Source organism: Pezoporus wallicus, unplaced genomic scaffold (assembly GCF_028554395.1).
Source record: "Pezoporus wallicus isolate ANWC-B61680 ecotype Strahan unplaced genomic scaffold, APGP_CSIRO_Pwel_v1 contig_6155, whole genome shotgun sequence".
Taxonomy (NCBI): domain Eukaryota; kingdom Metazoa; phylum Chordata; class Aves; order Psittaciformes; family Psittacidae; genus Pezoporus; species Pezoporus wallicus.
In genome coordinates, this window is record NW_026637610.1 from 1,434,144 (window position 1) to 1,457,138 (window position 22,995).

General features: G+C 36.4%; 1 protein-coding gene across 26 annotated transcripts in view; it reads left to right on the forward strand.

Annotated features, from left to right (window-relative positions):
* The window catches only part of RBFOX1 (RNA binding fox-1 homolog 1), a 1,274,017-nt gene that overhangs the window by 675,350 nt on the left and 575,672 nt on the right, over positions 1–22,995 (forward strand). For all 26 annotated transcript variants that reach the window (XM_057406604.1, XM_057406605.1, XM_057406606.1 and 23 more), the window contains one exon: positions 5,125–5,172. In XM_057406604.1, the coding sequence (XP_057262587.1) occupies positions 5,125–5,172 (48 nt within the window). The remainder of the gene's footprint in view (positions 1–5,124; positions 5,173–22,995) is intronic.

Here is a 22,995-nt window from a genome sequence, read left to right on the forward strand (position 1 = left end):
ATACCACTTTTCGCAATTCAAGAAGTAAAATTAAATGTAGGATTATAGAAGCTATATAAAATCAAGTGTATGGAGGTTTCTGCTGCATCCTAAGCCAGAGTGTCATGCAGCATCATGTTGCCACCAGTGATGACTTTTACTTTCTTGAGCTTTCCCTTTTATTTCTGTTGTATAATGTTACATCAGTAACAGTTGTATAATGTTACATGGAATGAAGATGGTAGATATATTTTCCAAGGGCCTACCATGTTAAACTTCAAAATTGTTGAAACCTGTGAATGATGAAACAGAACAAAATTGGGATGAGAAAGGGGAGCCTGCTCAGGAATAAAATGGGTATCATATCTGATGTATTCTATACTATGCACTTGCAGTAGGTCCTGCTGTGAAGTCATCTAAATTACCAGTTGTCTCCAAACTAGCACTGAAGGAATAGCACCTCTTGTCACACTTTTTCTCTTTGGTAGACATGGTACTTGGTACAACCATAAGTTTATACCAGTTGGTCACTAATGTGAGTGTCAGCAGGAACATTTAAAAGCTACCTGTCAGAACTGTATTGCCTGCAGACACAGAGGGGAGTGTAAGTTCACCATCTCAATTAATGCAATTCTAGTGTGAAATATATGTGGCAGTGTCCCTTATGGCACTTTGTTCAGTTCAAAACAAGTTGTGTTTGTCCTGTGTTGCCTGTGATATTCTACATAAACCCTTCTTCTGTTTCCTTGTTGCCGCTACCCAAATTAATAGACAAAAAAGGCAATTTTCTTTTATGCTGCCACATAATAATAAATAGAGCTCTTATTGTGTTTAGAATAATATAATTTAATTGTCTGTTGTGCGGTGACACCTAGAGAAAAAAAGGGATTGTGTTGGGCTTAAGCTGAAATGGATGAAAGGGTTTTCTGCCTTAGTGGCAGGGTACGGTATGTCTGTAATTCCTTCTTTCTGTATTTGCCAGGAAACTTCTTATGAAGTATTCTATCATGATATAATTAGTCTAAAATCATCATTCTCCAGGAGAAACAGATTTTTGCTGGGGTTTCTTTTTTTGAGATGCAACAACATTAAAGAAAGTGCCTGATGCATTGTTCACATCTATAAAATTTTACACCTACTTTACAGCAATGGTAGTTCTTAATCTCAAATAATTCAAGCAGTTGGGAAGTTTGCATTATACATTCTAAAATGGCATTTATTAATGCTTTGTCATTTTGCACTCTACAAGAAGTAGCACAGATGTCTTCCAGAGTTCTTCCCTTCTTACTCTGAGATTGATAGATGGTTAAGTTCAATTTTTTTTTTTTTTTTAAGCTTAGTTTCTGTGTACATCTTTATTTAGAAGTGGTGTATCTAGGATGTAGATGATGTATACTCAAGTATTTATATTTAAGCATGTATTCATTTCAGCCAGGAACTTTGCTGGTTTAAAGACTTACACACTAGTTGCTTCAGAAAAAAACTGGTTTGTTTACTTGGGCAGTTAAAGGTTAACATATGCATGCAGACCCCTAACATGAAATGTTCTTGGCACTTAAAGATAAATTCTGCTTGAGTTCAGTTACACTTGGTAACAAAATTCAGTTATAGTTGGTGACAGAGTACCTGACTGCTCTTCTTCCAAAAAGACTTCAACATAGACTTTCTAGAGACATCAGATGCACGACAAACAACTCCTCTGCACAACTCCTCTGTTTCTGCACAGTGACGAATTGTTATTACTATCTTTAAATGAAAACTTGTTGCAAGTTGCACTTAATTAATCAGGTAATAAATTTGCAGATTATTGATTTAGAAGAGACTGTATTCTATTTTCTTGATTGTATTTTCTCAGGTATTCTGTTTCACCATGAATACAATTTTATTTCCCATATGTCTTTGCCTGTTTTGTTTTTTGGTTTTTTTGGTTTTAAGCCTTTAAAATAATTTGAATATTTACTTTTTCCTGTACTATAGACTGTTGGCCTGCTCCCTAAACCAATCTGTATCAGTCTGTCAGTGATCTGAGCAACCTGGTTTAGGGTAAGGTGTCCCTGCTCATGGCAGGGAATTGGAACTAGATAATCTTTAAGGTCCTTTCCAACCCAAACCATTCTGTGATTTCTATGATTTCTTCTTCACCTATTGCACAAATTTTTACTGTCCAAATTTTTAACTCCTTTCAACTGATGTAACTCCTTTGGACTAGGGATTCTTGAAACCTACTTCAGTCCTTCTTTCGGTAACCCGTTGGTATCCTTAGGTATACTTTATTAGAGTACATGCATCTGTGAGGATTTCATCAATTGGTAAAGAAAAATCCTATTCAGGAACTCAGGCTTTGTGTGGTACTACATATTAAATGTTATTTTTTACAGTCCAGATTATCCTCTCATAATGTACCTAAAGCAAGTTTGTAAAAAAAATAATTAGGCAATATTTTTATTCCTATTTGGAGTACCAAAACCAATAACATAACAATGGACCCTGGATGATTTTTTTTTTTTTTTTTCCTTCTGCAGAAGTCTAAGTTCAGGTCTCTACACTTGAAGACGTAGAGTTATTTCTTTACTCAAATCTGACTTTACCTAACTTAAATGATAACCCAAAACCACTATTTCTTGCTGGCTTCAATATCCTATAATATTGAAACCATACTTATGTAGTTTTTATGGTTTATAGTGCAGTGGTTAATTCGTAGAATTCACCTTCTGTATCTTTAGATAGAAGGCCAAACTCCACAAGGTAGAATGATCTTTGGATATTCGGGGACAAAATGCATGGCAGAGATTGTCCTTTGATTTCCAGTCTCTATCTTTTCTTTATGGCTGGTATCAGTTAACTTCCATGCACATTGTCTAATTCCTTATTGCAGCAGTGAGTCTCAGCTGGGTTGGCCTCAACTGTTTTCAGCTGGGCTGTGTGCTTAATTTGAACCTTTGCATTGCTGGTCGCAGACAACCATGTGGCTTAAGCTGCACTGGGAGGAAGGTGGGTTTTGTTTTCTCCAGATAAAACTGCATTTTTAATTCATATTGAGTAATAAATGCGTATGAATTTAGGTTTCTTAGAAATCACTTAATGGGAAATGACAGTAGCAAAATAGCAAACTAAAATCTATAGGCAGCGGATCAAATCGAAGTACTACTAGTCTTGAACAAGATATATTAATCATACTGAGAGTTTGTAGTAGCTATGGTGTGATTCTGATAGGAGCTACTTGATTCTGCAGTCAGTTAATTTGGGTTCGTATGAGCCACCTTGTCCCTTGGTAATATGAAAAGATATGCTTAATTTTTGATTAACCAATAAATATGTTAAAAAACATTCCATTATTTCCAAAAGGTGGCTTAGGACATAGCTAGCAGGTGAAGAGCAGTGGTGCTAATGAAGATTGAATTCATTCCTCTGAGGCAGAGAACTTTTCAGCAGTTGAGCTTTTCTTCTCACTCACAAAAAAATAAAAATCTGAGTGTAAATATGCAAACAAGTGCAGGAAGGCAGCCTGTAGGGGGAGGTAGTATTTCCTTATCCACCAAATGGGAAGAGGGATGCAGAGAGAAGCTATCTAGCTGCCAGTAAGTAACACTTTAAAGAAAACTTTTGAGTATTACATTCCAAAAAGTACAGTCTGGCTCCCCACGAAAAGTACTTTGAATATAAAGAGTACTTGTGGTACTGATTCATATATAAAGATAACTAGAATAAGAAAGAACTTTATTATTGGAAATGTGCTGCTTGAGAAATGACAGAGAACTGGGTATGCCTAGTGAAAACATCTTTGATATATCTCGTTGTGAATGGAAGTGTTCTTTTATTAGGAAACCTCAGCTCATCTTTCTTGATTGAATGATTTTATTTAATTTTTTTATATCTGTCTGTCTGTCTGTCTATTTATGTGTATATATGTGGCTTAGGTATTTGGCATTGAAATAATACCAGTCCTTCATTTAAGATTTAGGCATGGTGTTGAAGAAACGTAAACTCATGTTTTTCATTTTTAATAGGATCTGCTATTAGCTATCAGCCTTAAATTTGTGGTCTAGGATTTATTTAGCAAGTCAGTGTACCCAATAACCTAAACTCTGATGAGAGTGGTTCTAGCTTCAGTGAGAGGCTGGGTAAGGATTTACTTCTAATGAATCTGTATGTCATTTTATCCCAACAGAAATTTCTGAAGTTGCAGTATGTAAGCAAAATTAGCTTTGCACAATACCCTCACTAGAAGAGTTGAAGCTGAAAACGAAAGATCGTATAAGGTCACTTGTCTACAGTTTAATGACTTGAGCTATATTTGGCTTACTCAGTTTCCAATAGTAACTTGTTGTACAAAGGGATAGTATGAAAAAATAAATGCCTTTCAGAGAACATTTTTTGTGATAATGATTATTTCAGCATGTCTTCAAGTCTGCTGGCAAAAATCAAAAGATGCAAAGTTGGTCCAAATACCTTAGGAGGAAAAAAAACCCAACACAACAAAAAACCCATGTGTTGGGCATCATCAGGTTGAAGTTTATTCATTTGAGTCTTGAAGAAAACATAAGTCCAGAATATATATATCTGTATATACATGTGTGTATATATATATGCACATATTTATATCAAACAGATGCTTGATTATTCTTGCATATTGCTATGAGATTCAGACACAATTATCTTCATCAAGTGCTAGTTAGCACTCTTGACAGCAGGCAGAAGCTTGAACAGTTATTTCTCTTAAGCTCACTTCTATATATTTTAAGCTACCATCACTAATAAAAAACAAAAATAAAAAAGGAGTGAGCAAGCAATTATATTTTCTTTGAGATACAAGTAGAAAGAGCAAACACAGTATAAAGCAGAGATTGTACTTTTGTCTTAGGAGCTGGTTGAGCTATACTGAAGTAGGTTTGGGGTTTTGTGATATTTCAATCCTGTCTTTAAGTTTATGCTTGTAATAAAATTTAATAGACCTATTATGGTTAGAGCTGTAATACTACATGTTGTGCGTTTAGATATCCTGTATGTATAAAACAACTGTTCAGTGAAGTGTAATAGGTTGAGAAACCCACTTTTCAGCCTTTGATGCCCTTTCTTCATCCTGAATTATTCCCACAAACCTGGGTGATATGCTTTATGACATGTCTTTTCTGTTTGCCTTTTCAGGATACTAAAGCAGAGTGCATTTCCTCTGTAGAAACTGAGGACAGAAAAGTAAGTGGCCTGTTTTACTGTCATTTGTCAGGCAACTCTAGGAAGTGGGGTGTTCGGTTGATTTTCTTTTTTAAATAAACCATGTCAAAATATGTTGCTTACATGTGTCTATTTTAAAAAGTTTTCTAACAATAACTTCTAATGTTGTATTTTAACTTCACTGGGGACAAAATAATCTTATTCTATAGAATGCTAGAAATTTTTATAACTGCTTGTTCAGAAGGGAATTATAATCTTCATGTCATTAAACTATCAATAGCTTAAAGGCAATTCCACTTCCTGTTCTTAATTTCCATTATTAACAAAACTGTTATGATCATGTTGGCATGCCATACTAAATATTTGTAAACCGGCAAGATCAGGACTGTTTTTTCTTGCTTTAGAAGCACTACCTTTGGTACAAATTTTATTTTATTTTTGTTACACTTCTAAACAGTTGATGCTTGAAAAAAATATATCTTACTATTCCAATTTTTATTTTCTGTGAATAAGTTTAAAATGTTTTCACTTGTGTTCTTCACCTTTTTTAAACAGTATGTTATGACATGTATGTTTAAATATACTTGCATGAAGTTACATTTTTAGAAGGAATTCTTAAATTGAAGTACTGTCAGTTTCTGCAGTTGAAACCTGGCTTCTAGCATTAATAACATCATATTCTCAATTTATGTTTTGAAACACTCGGTCTTTTTTGGCATTAATTTAGCTGTGCTATAACATGTGATACCCATATTCTATTACTTAACATTCCAGATGGTTTTCTGTTTTTTTTTTTAATTGTTTTTTTGTTTTTTTTAATGGGTTGTTTTTGTTTGTTTGTTTTTTAACTTCTTTTGGCTACTGCATCATCCTGTGAACATTCAGCAGCTCCTCCTTTTAAAACTAGCTGTTTAGGTGGGAGGGGTTGCTGCAAAAATGAGGTTTTATTACCCAGCATTATAACTACGCGCTTTAGTTCATGGTAGCTCAAAGTCTATAAAACAACATCATACAAGTCTGATGTGAAATGCTGTTGAAGTTAGGGCAGGAAATCACAATTCATTTTCTTTGTTGTGGCAAAGGTTCTGCAGAATATCAGTGGTTTTTCAACATCTTCAGGGGTGAAGAGAGAGAATTATTTTGAGCTATGCAAAATCGTATTAAGAATTAAATTATGATACTGAACTGTCAATGTGACTAGAAAAGAAAGTTTACTTTATCTTACATACCAAGCAGCTTTTAATGATGTCTGTTGAAGTCCTCTATACTAAGACAGGTTGAATTTCTTTCATTTAAATGAAGCCAGAACTGAATGTTTTACTCTGAAGTGTTTCAGTATAATAGAACTAGTTTATTGTAGGATAATTGCAAGGACAGTAAACAAGTATAAGCAGAATTTTTTTAAATCTAGAAATGGGATCAGCTTTATCACACGGCTTAAAAATAGTGATATGTTTAAAATCGCTGCATATTAGCAAAGGACTACAAAATTTGTGTCAATAGGATCAGTAACTTCGGTGTATTGCTTTAGGAGTTGAAACAAGCATTTCCTGTGCATTAAATTTAAGGAATTATCCTTGTTATTTATAATCCTAATGTCATTTCAGTTCTCTAGGTGGCTTAGAGCCTTTGTTGTTGTTCAAAGCATTTTAACAAACCAAATCATTCTTGCTTTGCTGTTGTTTTTTTTTGTTTGTTTGTTTCTTTTATTGACTTTATGCCTTCCATAAACCCCATTCTCTCCATGTTTTCTGATTTTGGTTTTGTTGTTTTTTTTGTAAAATTTCCAAATTCTCCTGCATTTTATCTCTGCTTTTTTTTCTAGGCTGAATTAAATTTGAACTAGTGACAGATTATGCCTCCTTGTTTCTGGTGCAGTTACTTCCACTTTTTTTTCTCCAGCATTTTGCAGATGCAGAATGAGCTGAATCAAAATGAGGGTCCATGTGTTCATGGTAAAAACTAACCAAAAAATGAAGGGTTTACATGAAAGTATATTCAATTTAAAAAATTTAAATTATCAGAAATAAATAAGAACCCTTTCTCACTAAAGAAAGTTAACTGGTTTGTTTTTGGTTTGGTTTGGTTTGGTTTATATTTCCTGCTGGCATTTTAAAATGGAGCTGGAATCCAGTTCTGGATTACTGAATCTGTGTAGTTTATCTCTGTGTCAAGTAGTGAGTGAGTTTGTGGAAATGGCGAGCACATGCTGTGTAATTTAGTACCTCTAACATCAGCGAGTACACATTATTGTGAAACTTGGGCATTTAGGTTTCAGGTTTGAGCATTAGCTGTTACAAAACTGTCTAGGTGTTTAAACTGTTGGTTTATAGTATGCTAGAATGCAGTTTTGGGACCTTATTTCTGAACACCAAGATCTAACTTTTTCAGTGTGGATAGCAGCTACTAAACTGCACAACCAAAAGGTTCTTTTTATTGCTTGAATAATGGGAAAAGTTAACAGCCTGGTATGCTTTGGACTGCAGTCATAGTAATGTGTGTGTTGTATTTAATTTTATCGCAGCCTTCCTTTTATGTAGCAGGTGCACCAACCTGTTACAAGAAAACTGATGTTTTTTTTCCATTGTTTTATGATAGGAGGATTTCTACCTCAGTATAAATTACAGGACCTGTGTATCTGATGCTTTTTTTTGGCCTCAGTGATTACTCTGAGTTGGAGTGGTTTCCTGAGGAGTGAGCTATCTTCACTGGCTTGGGCTGTAAAGACTAGCCCAGCTGCCCAATCCCAGAAAGGAGAACCTCATCCAGTGCAGAATATGTGATCCCACTTTTTCTGAGACAACCCCAACCCTAAGGCTGAGTGAGGGAAGTGAAGTGAAAGAGCATGAGATTCCCATGTTATGCCTTATTGCTTTGCTGACCTGTTGTGCTCACTTTTCTCCCTTCTTGCTCTTAGAAACAGTGGCACAAAGGTGAGGAGCCAGTCACAGGCTGTCCAGACTTACTGTGAAGCCTGGAGAGTCTTTCTTGATTTGTCTCTCTCTTACTGTATCATTAAGGTTGACGACCTGGAGATCTGGAGGTTCTCAATGTTGCGGTGCTGAGTGCCATGAATTTCTCATCCTTTTAACTATAACTACTGATGCCTTGAGGTTTACAGTCTCATGTGGGATCTTGCCTCACTAAAGAACAGACATGACGTTTGCTAGGTTTTGGGTTATGGTTTATTTGTTGACTTGGGAAATGTACAGTTTTTATCCAACAACAATGACCACCTGCTCAGTGCTCTATCTTTTAAATATAGGAACTAGAATTAATGTAATGAATTGTCTGGCAAATTTATCTTCATTATGTGAACTTGTTGAAGCATTTTGAAAGAACAGGAACTATACTGTTGACATTGTAGGTTTTATCTTTTTCCTGTGTTTGGTCCCTGAACTGAAGTTTCTACCAAGCTTAAGTGGCCAAATTACTTCACATTCCTGGGATATATATCATCGGTGAACTATACAATGATCATCAAATAAAGATACATCAGTCTTGCTTAATGTTAATGCATTGTTTCTTGTTTATTGAAAGGATCAATTAGGAGCTTAATGTAGTTCATAGAACCTGAAACACTGTAAATAAATATTTTTGTTTTGTCTAGGTTGAAATAAAAACAAACAACTCCAATTAGGACATGCATCATTAGTATCTAATAATTTGCACTTCCGTAACAGAATATACTACTAATGTACTATATCATTAGTCATTAATGGCAAATTTTCCTAGTCAACAACCAAATATAAAACTGGAAGGTGCCTTTTCTTGTAATCTTTTTCTTAAAGTTTCTTTAACTTATGAAGTAGACATTTATGTAACCATGGCTAAAGCATTACCTGAAGGCAAACTTAAAATTTAATAACTGTAATTATTATTTTGAAATATTCTAAAAATGACAAAATAGCATTTAATTATCCTAGCCACTTTATCACTGTGATCTGTCTCTCCTTTCATTGTTACTTCTACTGACCTTTTTATGTAAGATTCTACTTCTATTTTCTGTGACCAAAAAAGCTCTCAGGTTTGAGAATATGTTAACTAGTTAACACAAAGGAAAAACATGACTGCTACTGCTGAACCCAGGACAGAATATCATAGGATCATAGAATGGTTTGGGTTAGAAGGGACCTTAAAGCTTATCTAGTTCCAACCCTCTTTCCACGGGCAGGGACACCTCCCACTAGAGCAGGTTGCTCAAGGCCTTCTCCAGCTTGGCCTTGATCAGTTCCAGGAATGGGGCATTCACAACTTCTCTTTGCTCAAGGCTGACTACAAACTGAAAATATTCCATGGACTATAAGAAGGCATCAGGTGACAAATAATCAAGAGTCTGCTGTAACTGGCCTGTATTATTGTGCCTTACTAGAGTGTGTTTACCAGTGCCAGCAGTGGACCCACAAGTACATGTATGATTCACTTTGTACCACATGGGTATTCTTTGCTGTGCTTGTCACACCCAACCTGTTCTGTTTCGATCTTACACATTCAGTCTGAGCATCCTGATATTTGATCTATAATGAATCATCATCATGGAAACGTCTCAGCTTTGCTTTTCAAAGAAACATATGTAGAAACATGTCTTTTAAATTTTCACAGAACAAAACCTGGTAAAAAACAGCAAATGTGAGTTTTTTAAAAATACATTGATTTCTAAAGCTAGTTGCATGATGTTTTGGAATTTGGGTCATAGCTGCAAAGCCTGTGGCATTTTTCAGCATAAAGTTTTGCTCTTGCAAGGGTGATGACAGTTTTTTGTTTGGTGTTTATTTTTTTTCTTCTACCAACATTTTCCAATATAACTAAATGGTTGTGACTGAAGAGAATCAATAAGGATATTGGCCGTTTTGCCAAAAGGGTGACCATGTGGATTCCTGTACAATCTTCTCTTCCATTAGATGTAACAAAATTCTAGTCTTGGTCTCCAGTCTTAAAAGAGTCTTAATATGTGAAGCCTTTTTTTTGTTTGGTTTTCTCTTACACTGACTTCATCACCTGCCATTACCTGAAAAACCTGCCCTTAATAAATCTTCCTAATCTTTTATTTAATCTCAGTTCACATCTTCATTTCATCTGAGCAGTTACCTGGAAAACTGAGACCCTGAAAACTAGATGGGAAGTCAGTTTATGATGACCTTTCTGTGCTGGAGAATTTTGTTTCAGCTGTTTTTTCTGTGCTAGGAATGTTTTATTCTTCAGCTCTGGCTTCTTCATTTTTATTTTAACATACTCTTTTTAGTAATAGACTCACTTTTGCCATAATGTGCAATGACATTCTCCTCAGTATTCCTTGCAGGGAATGTAATGCTGACTGTTAACTAGCAGCTAAGTGTTATTGGCTTGGTGGCTGAAGATCACTCCAGATATCTTGCTTCATTTTCTGTTCTTGAGAGGTGGCTCATGAAGAGAACATTTTTGAGCTGCATCTTGACTTCAAAATTTACCACTTTGGAGCTCAGAGTGCAGAGGCTTTATGAGAGCAATAGACTTTATGGGTATGCATTACGCCAATAACATGATAGGTCAGTAAGTTAGAAAATTTCCCTGTAGTGACATAATGTTTCATAACTCCCTATTACCTTCTGCGGGATATGGTACAGGCAGTAATGCCTTTCCTTTTCTATGGCTGCTGTGGAAAATATTTTATAATTTATTTTTTTTTAGTACCTTCTGTCAGAGGATCTCCAAGTACTTTACAAACAAATTAAAAACACCTTTGAGGTATGTACTTACATTTATATTGCTCATGTTAAATACAGGGAACTAGAAGTGTGAAGGGGAGACATAGGCAAGGTTACAAAGGGAATCTGAGACAAAATGGGAAAAAAGAAGCTGCATTAGTTTTACCTATTCTCTGGTTTTCTTTTAATTAATTTATAATGATCGTATGAAAATGTTTTCCATTAAAATTTAAGGGAAAAATATTTTCTTAGTAGTAGGTAGAAAATTTATCACATTTCTTTAATGTTGTTCTTCCAGTTACTCTGGGAAGCAATTAATAAGGGTATCAAATAGTGATGATGGATGCTGATATGAAGCATCGTGGAGGGACTGACTCAACTACTAGCATCTAAGATATATATATATTTATATACTGTTTCTTTACATCATAATCCCTTTTTATACTGTTTAGAAGCTTCCCATCGGTGAATATGAGTAAGTGAATCTAAGGAAGTTTTGAACATTCATGACCCTCCTGGTGTCTACGAGAGTGAACAAATGATTCCTATTTGTTCAGCCTCTTTAACAGTGGTACAGATAGTAAGGTGTATTAATGGACCATCATATGACAGGACCTCATAAAGTACAGAGGATTGACCATAGAATTCAAAACCAAGGGGGAGTAACCCAGAGGTGGGAATAACGAGCTGTTCCAAGAATAGTATCCACCTGTCACAGTATGTCAGAGGTTTCACTAACATTTTGGATTGTGTAAGTCAGATTTGCGTGTTGCTTCTTGAATCTTCCTCAGTACAGAGCTGGAAATATTCACAACTTCCACAAAAAAAAGTAAAATTAAGATAAGGTGGTGGTGGTGGGTTGGTTGTTTTTTTATTACCAGAAAAGTTACTTGAAATCCATGGCTAACTCCTCCACAATGATTTGAATTCAAGACTTGTTGCATTATAGGTACCCTAAAGCTCAGGAACTTGACTCAGACCTATAGTCTAAGTTGTTCAGGTATTATATATTGTTATTCATATTACTTTTAGTGATATTTCTAAAAAAAATTAATTTTCTCTCCTGTGTCTTAAAGTTTATCTTCTTTACTATTAAAAGCATTACTTAGGGAAAACAGGTAGCAGAAATTTGCCCTAGAACTTAACAGGCAGCATTAGTCAACTTGATAAATATTGACAATTCTAATGTGAGGAAATACTCAGAAATCCAGTCCATTTCCTGACATGTGGCTTGACACAGTGCAAAGTCTTATTGGAAAGCTTGATTTGAATGATCCTCATGTCAGTCCTATTACTGCTCTCTTGTTCTTTCTGACACTGACATGCAATTATGGAATTTCACAACTGAAGTGATGACAATTGCTCCTCTGTATGTGTGTGTGTGTCTTTCCCTTTAATCCAACTTTATCTAGCAATCTGTAATTTGATAAAGTGGAATTGAAATGGCAGGCGTGACAGAAGTGCCAAAACAATAATTTGATCTCCCACTGAAGTGTCAACGTGTTTGGCTGTGTGACTTTTGCATATGCTGAATACACACATATGGGACACAGATAGTATATTTATTATACTAGAAGGCAGATTTATTATACTAGAGGCAGATTGCATAAAAAAAGGGTTTACTACATTTTGTCATTTTGCCAGTGTGTTCCAACTTTAACCATTAAATTTTCTATCCATGTACTACTATGTGTAAACATGATTGCTGTTGCACATAAATTATCTTTACTGGGAGAAGATTTTTTTCCAAATACTCATTTTGAATATAGTTGAGTAAATCTTGAAATTATAATTCTGTGGCTTTGTAGAAAATTAGTTCTTGAAGTTCTCGAATGAGTGACTTTGCAGTGAGCCTTTTGAGTAGTTGGTACCTTTGAAATGTCAATTTTTCATTGAGTAGGATGAAGTTTAAAAACCCATCGCAATATATATATATTTTAAAATAAAATCTGATTGCAGTCTAAATCCAATACTCAACAAAACCTTTTTTTTTTTTTTTTTTTTTTAAACCGTGCTAAGTTTTATCATTTCCCAGGACTGGAAGTCATGCCCTTTCAGCTGATTCTCTTTCTAGCCTTTTTAATATCAGAGCATTAAATGGCATTAAAACATGCCTTTATCTGCTATTGCATTCAGCCCTGATGTTTGCATTATATGAATTTAAAAACCAGAAAGCAATCACCATAATTTTTGAACTTCCTCTGCTTTGAGATAAATTGCATTAAATATGTGACGCCTTCCTGCCAGTGACTCAAAAACAAGCTCACTAAGCTACAAATAACATTCTGAAATATCTAATACCTTTATATAAATCAATAAAAACATGTATTTTTACTGAAGTAAATGTATGCACAAGTTACTTTGTAATCTATTTATATGTACTTTGCCTGCATACAATGAACTGAATATCACATGGGAACAAGGAAGGGAAGAGGGAATCCTTGGCTTCAATATTCAGCTAAACATAACATTGAACTTCTAAGATGTTGGGGGGGGGGAACAAAACAACCAAGTGAAGAAGGAGAACTTATGTCTGATGCTAATTGTCTGCCAAAATTAACTAGAAAAGAATTTGTGGGAGACTAAAGCCATGTTAAACTTTTGCCTACATCTGACTATTAACTTGTCAACAGGTATAAAAAGAGGGGAATTGACTTTTGAAGTTACATGAAAAAGGGGAGAACACACTGTCATGGTTTGAGCCCAACTTGTAACTCAGAAGCCACGCAGACGTTCGCTCACTCCCTCCCCTTCCTCTCCCCACTCCCAGAGGGATGGGGAGGAGAATCAAAAGAATGTAACTTCCATGGGTTGAGATAAGAGCAGTCCAGTAACTAAGGTATAACACAGATCACTGCTGCTACCACCAATAATAATAATGATAAGGGAAATAACAAGGGAAGAGAATACAACCGCTCACCACCCACCGACAGATACCCAGCCCAACCGACCAGTGATCTGGGCCTTCTGGTAACTGCCCCCCGTTTATATACTGGCCATGACGTACTGTGGTATGGAATACCTCTTTGGTTAGTTTGAGTCAGGTGTCCTGTCTCTGTTTCTTCCCGACTTCCCCTCCTCCCTGGCAGAGCTTGAGACTAAGAAAGTGCTTGGTCAGCGTAAACATTACTTAGCAGCAACTAAAAATATCGCTGTTCTCAGCGCTGTTCCCAGGCTGAAAGTCAAAACCACAGCACTTCACCAGCTACTAAGACAGAGAAAAATGACTGCTACTGCTGAACCCAGGACACACACATATCTGTTAATATTAACATGCTGTGAATAGGAACAGGTCTTGGATCTTCTCAGTATTTGTGAATGAATTAAACTTTCCTACATAGTACATTTGTTTTCTGGCAGTGCAAGATTTTCATAACCCATACCGGTAACATATAGTTATGTTATCTACATAATTTTCAGTTATTTATCTGACCTACCAGATTCTTTGCAGTGATTCTTTGGCCAGATACCAAGGCCAAAATGATGTGGATTTAAATATATTAACTGTATCTCAGTGTGTAATATTGTATACTTGTACCAAAGTGTGTAATGATCATTGGTGCTTTAGAGAAAAGTAAGTTTGAAGTTGATATTTCCTTCCCTGTCTTCTTTCTTGCTTTTCAGTTTAGGATGTGGGAGGCTTTTTAAGAAGGATAGAGTAGAATTGCTGCTTTTTCAGATAGCTCTGTGTTTTTTCCATGGTGCTTGCTAACCGTAATAGCTGTAGAGGCTGAGTAACAAGAAAAAGCACTTCATTTCTTTTGAGTGTCTGATTCACTTTGTCTTCCACAGTTTCTAGGAGTGTCCAAAGTAAAACCCCACCAGTGCCATGGCAGCGCTTTCAGATTGTGACCCTTTGTATGTTTCCTGCTGTAAGGCTGGGGGAAGCCTCTTAGGTTATTGAGGGCTTGTTGTTTGGTTTTGGTTTTGGTTTTGGTTTTGGACCTGGTCTAAAGAACACTGGAGGGGGAGGGAAGTCTTACATTGACATGAACGAAGTTATCTCTTTTCTTTTGAGCAAAACTGTCGAGTCAGGGGTCGTTCTTTATTTAACTTACTGCCTACCAACACAAACCTTCAATCACTGAGGAAAATACTAGTGCAGAAACTGGGAATTGAGTCCATCCCAGTTCTGGAGAGGTGAAGGGCAGCGGGGGCGGTTGGATTGGCCTGCAGGAGGGAGCTATGCACCTCACTGCTAGGATGATGTTTTAGAGCAGGGCAGCTGTGATGGAGCCTGCAGTGGGGGCTGCAGGGGGGTCGGGGCTGGCTGAAAGCTGTTTTGGCTGGCCACAGCCGGTGCTGGCTCCCACCCTCAGAGGATGGGCTGTGTTCCCTCAGCAAACCCAGCATTTCCTGCCCAACAGCAGCCTTGCTGGGAGCAGGGGTGTGCTGTGGGAATGGCTCAGGAGAGGAATATAATTCCATAAACAGTACTTGGAAGTGTAATGGGCACACCCTGAGGTCATCAGAATACAGGAAGCCTGCAGGTTGTAGTCTGGAGACTGCAGGTAGGTCATTTGTTCTTACACATCCAGACTGTTGTAACTACAGAAGAAGCTGGAGTTCCCTACTAATGAAGGGTGTCAAAGCCACTAGGTGGTAGGCTCTTAATGGGTAATAGGTTTGTTTTTTGTTTTTTGCTTTTTTTTTTTTTTGCCTCTTTATGCTTGTTTTTTTTTTAAATGCCTTTGTATGCTTTTACCACATGGTAAGAATTCAAAGACACGTTAACCAGAAACATAGCTGGAAGTTAGAGACATTTATTTAAGATAAGAAATATGTATATTTCATACACATTACCTAGAAAATGTGTCAAAATACTGTTTTAAAAGCATGTATTTCAGTATGAGCTGACAGAGGCAAAAGACAGCGTAGGCTGTTTCTAGCCTCTATGACTGTGCATGTGGAGATGTACGCCATCACATGCGCTCTGCTTGTCACAGCAGCAGGGAGAGGTTTTGCTTTGCAGTGTGGTAAAATTACTGTAATGTGAACTTATTCTCAGCTTCTTGCTAGGAGCTAGGGATATTTTTGTAGGCAGATGTTTCCAAGCATAGGATATGAACAGAGCTATGCCTGCAAGCAGTAGCCATTTTGACTACTTTTTAACTCTCATGTCGTATTTTCCTTATGGAATAAGGCTTGTAATTTCAACAATGCGGAAATTAAAGTTATACATCTTCATAATTAGAAAAAGCTTTTCACTTCATCTGTTTCAGCTGAGCCTCATGTTCTTAGTTGCTACCTATTTTAGTAATCTCAACCTTCACAAGGTTTTTTGGACGTAGGAAACTATAATCTTATAGGATGTTAGTAGCCTAATATAACTTTAATATTTTAACTGGGTTTATTTTAAAATTTTAAAAGCTAAGGTCAGTTTATGGAGAAGGCAAAGGGGAAGGGAAAAAGATGTGTAGAATTCGGATTACCTCTGATTTTACAGACAAAAATAATTAGCCTGAGTTTTAAAGTGTGGGGCATTCAACTTAAGTCTTTGTTACAAGCTGTCATTATATACAAGCTCAAAATGTGCTTTCTGTGTTTGGAAATGTATAATCAGTTCATTAAGCTAGGTGAAATCTAGCCATGATGACAATAAATGGAGTAGGTCAATGTTTGCTGGGATATGGGGCAGAAATACACAGCAGAATAACTCCTAGGAGAACTTTATATAATGAGACCACTGCGGGAAGCCACTTAGTGTTCTGCAGTCATGGAGAATCACGAGTTATCCAGCCGATAAGAGTATTTATTCTTGCATAAAGCTCCCAGATGATACCATTTAGAAAATACATATTTTTCTTACTTCTCTTATGCATCAGGCTTGCTGATACACTTTTTATTAGACGCGTTATCTTGCAGATGTTGTCTCATTAAACTGGGGTATATATATATTCTCCATTAATTTTCTATTCCCAAGTCCTAGCCGATGCATTCTGATTTTCTTTCTTTAAAATTGCAGGACAGCATTTCATATATTGGCTGATACTCAGGTTGCATATTAGCTGATTAAACTTAACAGAACAGCATTAATAGAACACTTGCAAACTTGTCTTTCTCAGTTCTCCAAAAGGTAAGATAAACACACAAGTTGTAATCTATAAATGCTTGCAACTCCTCTGCTTAATTCAGGTTTTAGAAAATGACAAAACCTCCCTAAAAGAGAAAATGCAGTGACTGAGGAGTATGAAAATAAATTAAGTAGTTTTCCTTGAGTATTTGTGTCAAAATAGTAAATCTTGGATGTATTGTACGAACATTGTATGGACTTGGAAATGTTTATTTTCCATACAGAAACCTCACTTCTTGGACATACATGCACTTTAGAAGGAGCTCTATGCCTAAAAGTTTTTTTGGATTTTTTTTAATTTTTATTTTTATTTTTTTTTCCCCCAGGCAGAAACATGTCCATCTGTGCATAGCCATGTTTAGCTCCAGAGGATGGGGCTCTGTGATTGTTCTTTTCTATGAACCTCTACCGTTGGTACCCAGGTATCATACAGGATTTGGCTTCCTGTGGGTATTCTTTTCAGGAATTGAGACTGTCTGAAAAGAGTGATCCAAACCAAAATACTGCTTATTGCTGTATTGGGTTCAGAGAAGATCAGTGAAGCTGGTGAAGGGCATGGAGCACAAGTCTGATGAGGAGTGGCTGAAGAAGCTGGGGTTGTTTAATCTGGAGAAGAGAAGGTTCAGAGGGGACCTTACTGTTCTCTAAATTACCTGACAGGAGGTTGTAGTGAGGTGAGGGTCAGTGTCTTTTCCCAAGTGATAGGACAAGAGGTAACAGCCTGAAGCTGCGCTAGGGGGTTTAGATTGGATATTAGGAGAAATCTCTTCATCAAGGGGGTGGTCAGGTGTTGGAACAGGCTTCCCAGGGAAGCGGTGGAATCACTGTCCCTGGAAGTGTTCAAAAACCATGTAGGTGAGGCCATTAGTGGCATGGTTTACTGATGGACTTGGCAGTGCTGGGGTAATGGTTGGACTTGATCTTAAAAGTCTTTTCCAACCTGGCTGATGCTGTGACTGTGCTTAACAGAATGACCAGGACAAGGGAGAAGGGAAAGAATGTAAACCCAAAGGACTCAATAATGCGTTATAGTGTGTCGACTGAGGCCAGTAACCAAGTAACCCCACAGCCACCTGCCTGATGGGGTTGATGAGACTACAGGAAAAGCAAGAAAACTCATGGGTTTATTAAGTGAGGAGGGAAGAGGAGAGCATCTCTCACCTGCTACTACCCTGCTCCCTGGGGGTGTCGGTGTGGAAAGGCATGAGGGTCTCAGCGCGAGCAAAAAGGAAGGTGTTGCTGCTGTGCAAGCGCTGTTTGCATAACAAGAAATTGGTGTGTTACCAATATTGTTACAGGGAAGATCAATCAGGAAGGCTCAGGTTACTGAAACTGTTCACCAAAATGAATTGCAACAGCAGAACAGGTATTTTATGGCCAGTGAAGAAAGCTATACTTTTGCCTGGTCTTAAGCCATCAATCTTTTATTCATGCATGCATTATTTGTTTATTTATAGTTGAAAGGAGTCCATATTCTTTGAACTATCTCCCTTCCATTGCCAGTGTTTCAGCACTCCTTGAGAAGCAGAGGATGAGTTTACAGGTTATTAATGAATAGGGAAAGCCTTATGTCATTTATATTTGAGTTTAGACTTCTACTATCAATAAGTGTAAATTGATCAGATGGCTTTCCAGGAGCATATGCATGGCAAGATTACCAGTGGCAGATTGTTTTGAGCATATCTGAAGGAGAAAGACTGAATCAGCCTGTTCTGTTTGCCAAATTAATATCTGGGATGTAATCCAATCTGATTAACAGGATAGCTATGATTGGATCATGAAAGGGTAAGCAGATATTTGGAAGGCGTTTTTTTAAACCTGCTGGCCGTATTACTTTCCCAGTAGTTTGAACACATGCAAGAATATGTTTCTGCCTAATAATCAATTAATTTCTCATTGATTCCAGTTTGTCTTTTCCTGTTGTATTGGATCTTTTGCCAGGTAAATCTTTTCTCTGTAGTTATAGATTGTTTTTTACAGCTGCCTAGGTATCTGGTAGTGGATGGTTAGATCAAAACCTCCTAATTCAGCTGTTCCCCGCCCCCTCCCCCCCCCCCCCCCCCCCCCCCGGAGGGACAGGGAGGAGAATTGAAAGAATATATTCACAATTGTTATGTAAGGAGTGAAGTAAGGGTTGATGGATTATTTTTCCCATTTTTCTTTAAGAGGCATGCTTTATGGTTCTTTGTTTGGGTTTTGGGGTTTTGTTTGTTTGGGGAGTGATGCAGAGACTATATATAAACCACATGCTTTCCAGATTTGATTTTTGTAAAAAGAGCAGTTTTGCGCCGTTCAGCTGAAAACTTCTTGTTGCTCAAGGTCAGAAAAATCCAGTGATTTATCTCAGCTGCTTGAGTGTTGACACAGGGCACCCAGGGCAATATTCAAAGAACTGTGTGTGTAAAGGGGTATCTCATTATGGCATACTTGTTGTGTAACAACTTTTTTAAAAAAATTGGAGGGTATTTCTGAAAAATACAGTATAATTATTAGAAGAAGAACGTTGATGTTTGAAGTCTAAAAGTAAAATGATGGTTGTTTCTGGTTTGTTTTTTCCTTTTCCTGTCAGCAGACTAAAGTACAAACAAAAGTTAATTTACTGCCTTTTTTTTGCTTGTTTTTTGACTCCTAATAATAGCCTGAATCCGGTGATACTTTTTAGCTTTCAGATGCAAGTGTAATAGGTAACAACCAGTCAAGAAAACATTTTCTGGCTCTTTTGACCTTGCCAAGTCAGTATCTTTACCATTCTTTTCTGTAGCAGTAAAACACGTTTCTAGATAGCTTGAGAGGATTTGTTTTGTTTTCTGATTTGATAACCTTTTGCTGCTGCTCAGGATACAAAGTGCTTAATCAGTTATTTTTAACCAATGTTGGAAGGAAATTTATTATGACAGTGTTTTAAGAGTTTTGAAAAGTAGGCAAATAGAAGAATTTTGCCATTCTGTATTTCTTATATTCTATATAAAGCTTTAAAGAATTGTGATGCACTGTTCATTAAAAGGTAATAAATTTTCAATCTTTATTACACAGACTAAGTAAAAAAGCTTAGTTTAAAACACTTAGAATCAGAATTGCAGAAAATCCATGAGAATGTAAAAATTCAATAGAATGCATGAAATTACCACTTCCATCTATTCATTACAGCTGTATTTATATCAAACTAATCTTAAAAGTGTCCCTGATTAAAACAATTTAAACTGTAAGAATCTGTGTTTCATTGTTTTCAGTCATGTCATTTTTATGTTTAAAAAGTGTAAATATCTGCCTTTAAGAATACTATCAATTCTGTAATTCAAGTTTGGGGTTAATTGATCATAGACTGCTTTAAGGTTTTCAAGATATTTAAATAGGTTCTAATGCTCTGCATAGTGTTTCTTCTCTCACTATAATAAATAATAAACTTCAGCATAAAGAGAGACTTATTAGTAACACAATAGAATGAGATTGCAAATCTTGTATCTCAGAGTTCCTTTTCTTCTACTTAATGAGTCTGATTGCAAGCTAAGCTTCCTTTCCAAAAAGTGGTTGTTACCCGGAAGAATAATGTGCTTCATGAACTCAAGGTATCCTTCCAAGTGAAAATGTTTGAGAAAGGAAACTTTGATGGGTGAATTAATGGCATCTATGGAGTGCACTTTATGTGGTCAGGGCTTAAGTTTTCTAGAGCTCAGCAGTTTGTGTTTTAACTGCTCTGGCGATAATTGAAAGTTTAGTACTGTAGTGCAAAAACAGTGTCTCAGAGAACATTCTTAGTGACAGTCAGTTGTAGTTTGTAGGGGCTGAGAACTGTGTGCAGTTGATGGCCACACAGTTTATTAATAACGTATTGGGAGCTGAGCAGATGCCTATGTGGAAGTGTTGGCCTTTCCTTTTGTTCCTGTAACATGAATACCAACATGGAATGGAATTCAGGAAACAGAGGCCAAAAGTCTTCATCTTATTTTGCATGTATTGGAATTCTGACATTCAGTTTGCTGAATTCAGCAGGAACTGCATTTTCTGTTCAGTTTATTTGTGTCATTGAGTACTGACTCTCAGACCAGAGCCAGAGGCTGGTACATTTAAGGCCTTAAATGGAACATACATACAAAATCTAAGAGCTTCTTCATAAGATGCTCTCATGTCAGATTTTTTCCTATGGAATTATAGTGGTTCTTTTGGGGCCTTCTTGGAAGGTTGCCTGGGATTCCAAGGCTTTAGTTTGAAGGATCACCTGAAAGTATGTTGGAAGAGCCTGGAGAAATGCCTGTAAGTACTATTCTTGGCTTTGATTTTGTTTTTCTTTTTCCTCCTGTGAAGGACCTGCAAAACTTCGTAATTCTTGAAATTCCCTTAGTCCTTGTCATGGCCATTAAGATAATTAATACCAAGTGGGTAAGGTTCCTCTATTTACGTTACTGCCTTGAGAACAGCTATGACTCTAGGGAGACTTCATCTTACTGCCTGAAGGAAAAAACACCCAGATACACCTTATGTGAAGAAGGCATAGAGGCCTGGGTAGGCTCACTTGTGACACTCATAGTCTCAACTGAACTAGATGCAGAGGTTAGCTGTTGCTACTAAGTTTGAAGATTGATTGGTTTCAGGACTCTTCACATGCGTTCCTGAAGTCAAGTCTTCAAAGAAAAGTGTCATAATTTTAGAAGGTCTGTTCACTTTTCAGGAACATTAAGAAGCACAAAGTCTGCCAAAGAATGTCCATCTCTCTTTTGGTGGCCCTGTAAACTGAACTGTGTTTCGAAACTTGGCTTGTTTGCTTTCTACATTTAAACCTAACAATAGTATATTGTAATCTGCTATGTTGCAATCTAGCACAGAATTGAGTCAGATCAGAAGCTAGACCATCTTATTCTGCATGCTAATGAACTACTTATCTTTCAAGAATATTCCTTGTAGTTGCTCTTTCACATCATCTTTCCTGTTTCAAAATTAATTTAAAAAGCTCTGAAATTTCATGCTGCTTTTTAAAAGAAGTTATTTTTGTAAAACCTTGCCTTTTACTTTCCTGTGTTTTTAAAACCTAAGTTCATTTTTTATCCTGTATGTTTGAATTTTAGGACCAGGCTGATGATAGAAACAGCAGCTAGTTTTTAGTGAGCAAAACTGCCTCTTTGTTACTTTTCTTTGAGCATTGTTTAAAGTGTTACTCAAGTTGGTTTTGGTTATCCTAACAGTTGGTAAAGAGTAGTTTCTGAGAAAAAATGCTGTAGTAATCATTTTAACAAACAGAAACCTCCTTTCTCTGGTACAGTGAAGCACAGAGTCAGTTTATTACATGTATGTAGTTTAAGGTTGTGCTTTAAAATATATGGATGTTTAGTCAATTAATGAAATATCACTTGGTGCATTATCTTTTTAAGGTCCCTAATCCTAAATTAGGCTCTAATATTTTTCAAATTATATAGTTCAACTCAAAGGTTAAACTATTAACTCAGTATTTTAAACTGTTTTAAAAGAAAACCACAAGGCAAACATGGGTAAAGATTACGCAGCATTTTTAGACATTTTTTGTCTAAACATTGGTTTAAATGTTCTGCTCAAATAGTTTGTCTTCACTTCAAAATATTTTTTTTCATATAGGTGTTCAATGCTGCAGATCTCCTCCATGTCATCTATTAGTACAAATGTGCATATTAATTTCTTGGATTTAATAGTTTAACTGGTTGTGTTCTGCCATACCGTGAGGATACAGCTCACATAACCAGAAGATGGCAGTGTAGGCTAAAAAAAATACACGTTCCGTTAGAAAACCTTTCTTCTTCGTAAATGGAATACTTTATTTATTTATTCCTCTTCTCAGCAACTTAATTTCATAATAACTTCTAAATTATTTTAAGGCTTGCACATCCTCAACAGAAGCAGTGGTTAGGATTCTCTATTATTGTATTATCACAGCAACTCATCTGGGTGTTTATCTTATTTGGTTTAGGCCTGATACAATTCCAAAATATTTTTTTTTCCACTGACTCTTATTTTTATTTTCAATTTGGTGAACTCTCCACTGTCTGTTTTTGTAAACATTTTGCATAACAAAATTCTGCACTTTTTAAAAATGTCTTTTCTCAAGCCATTCTCTCACTTTAT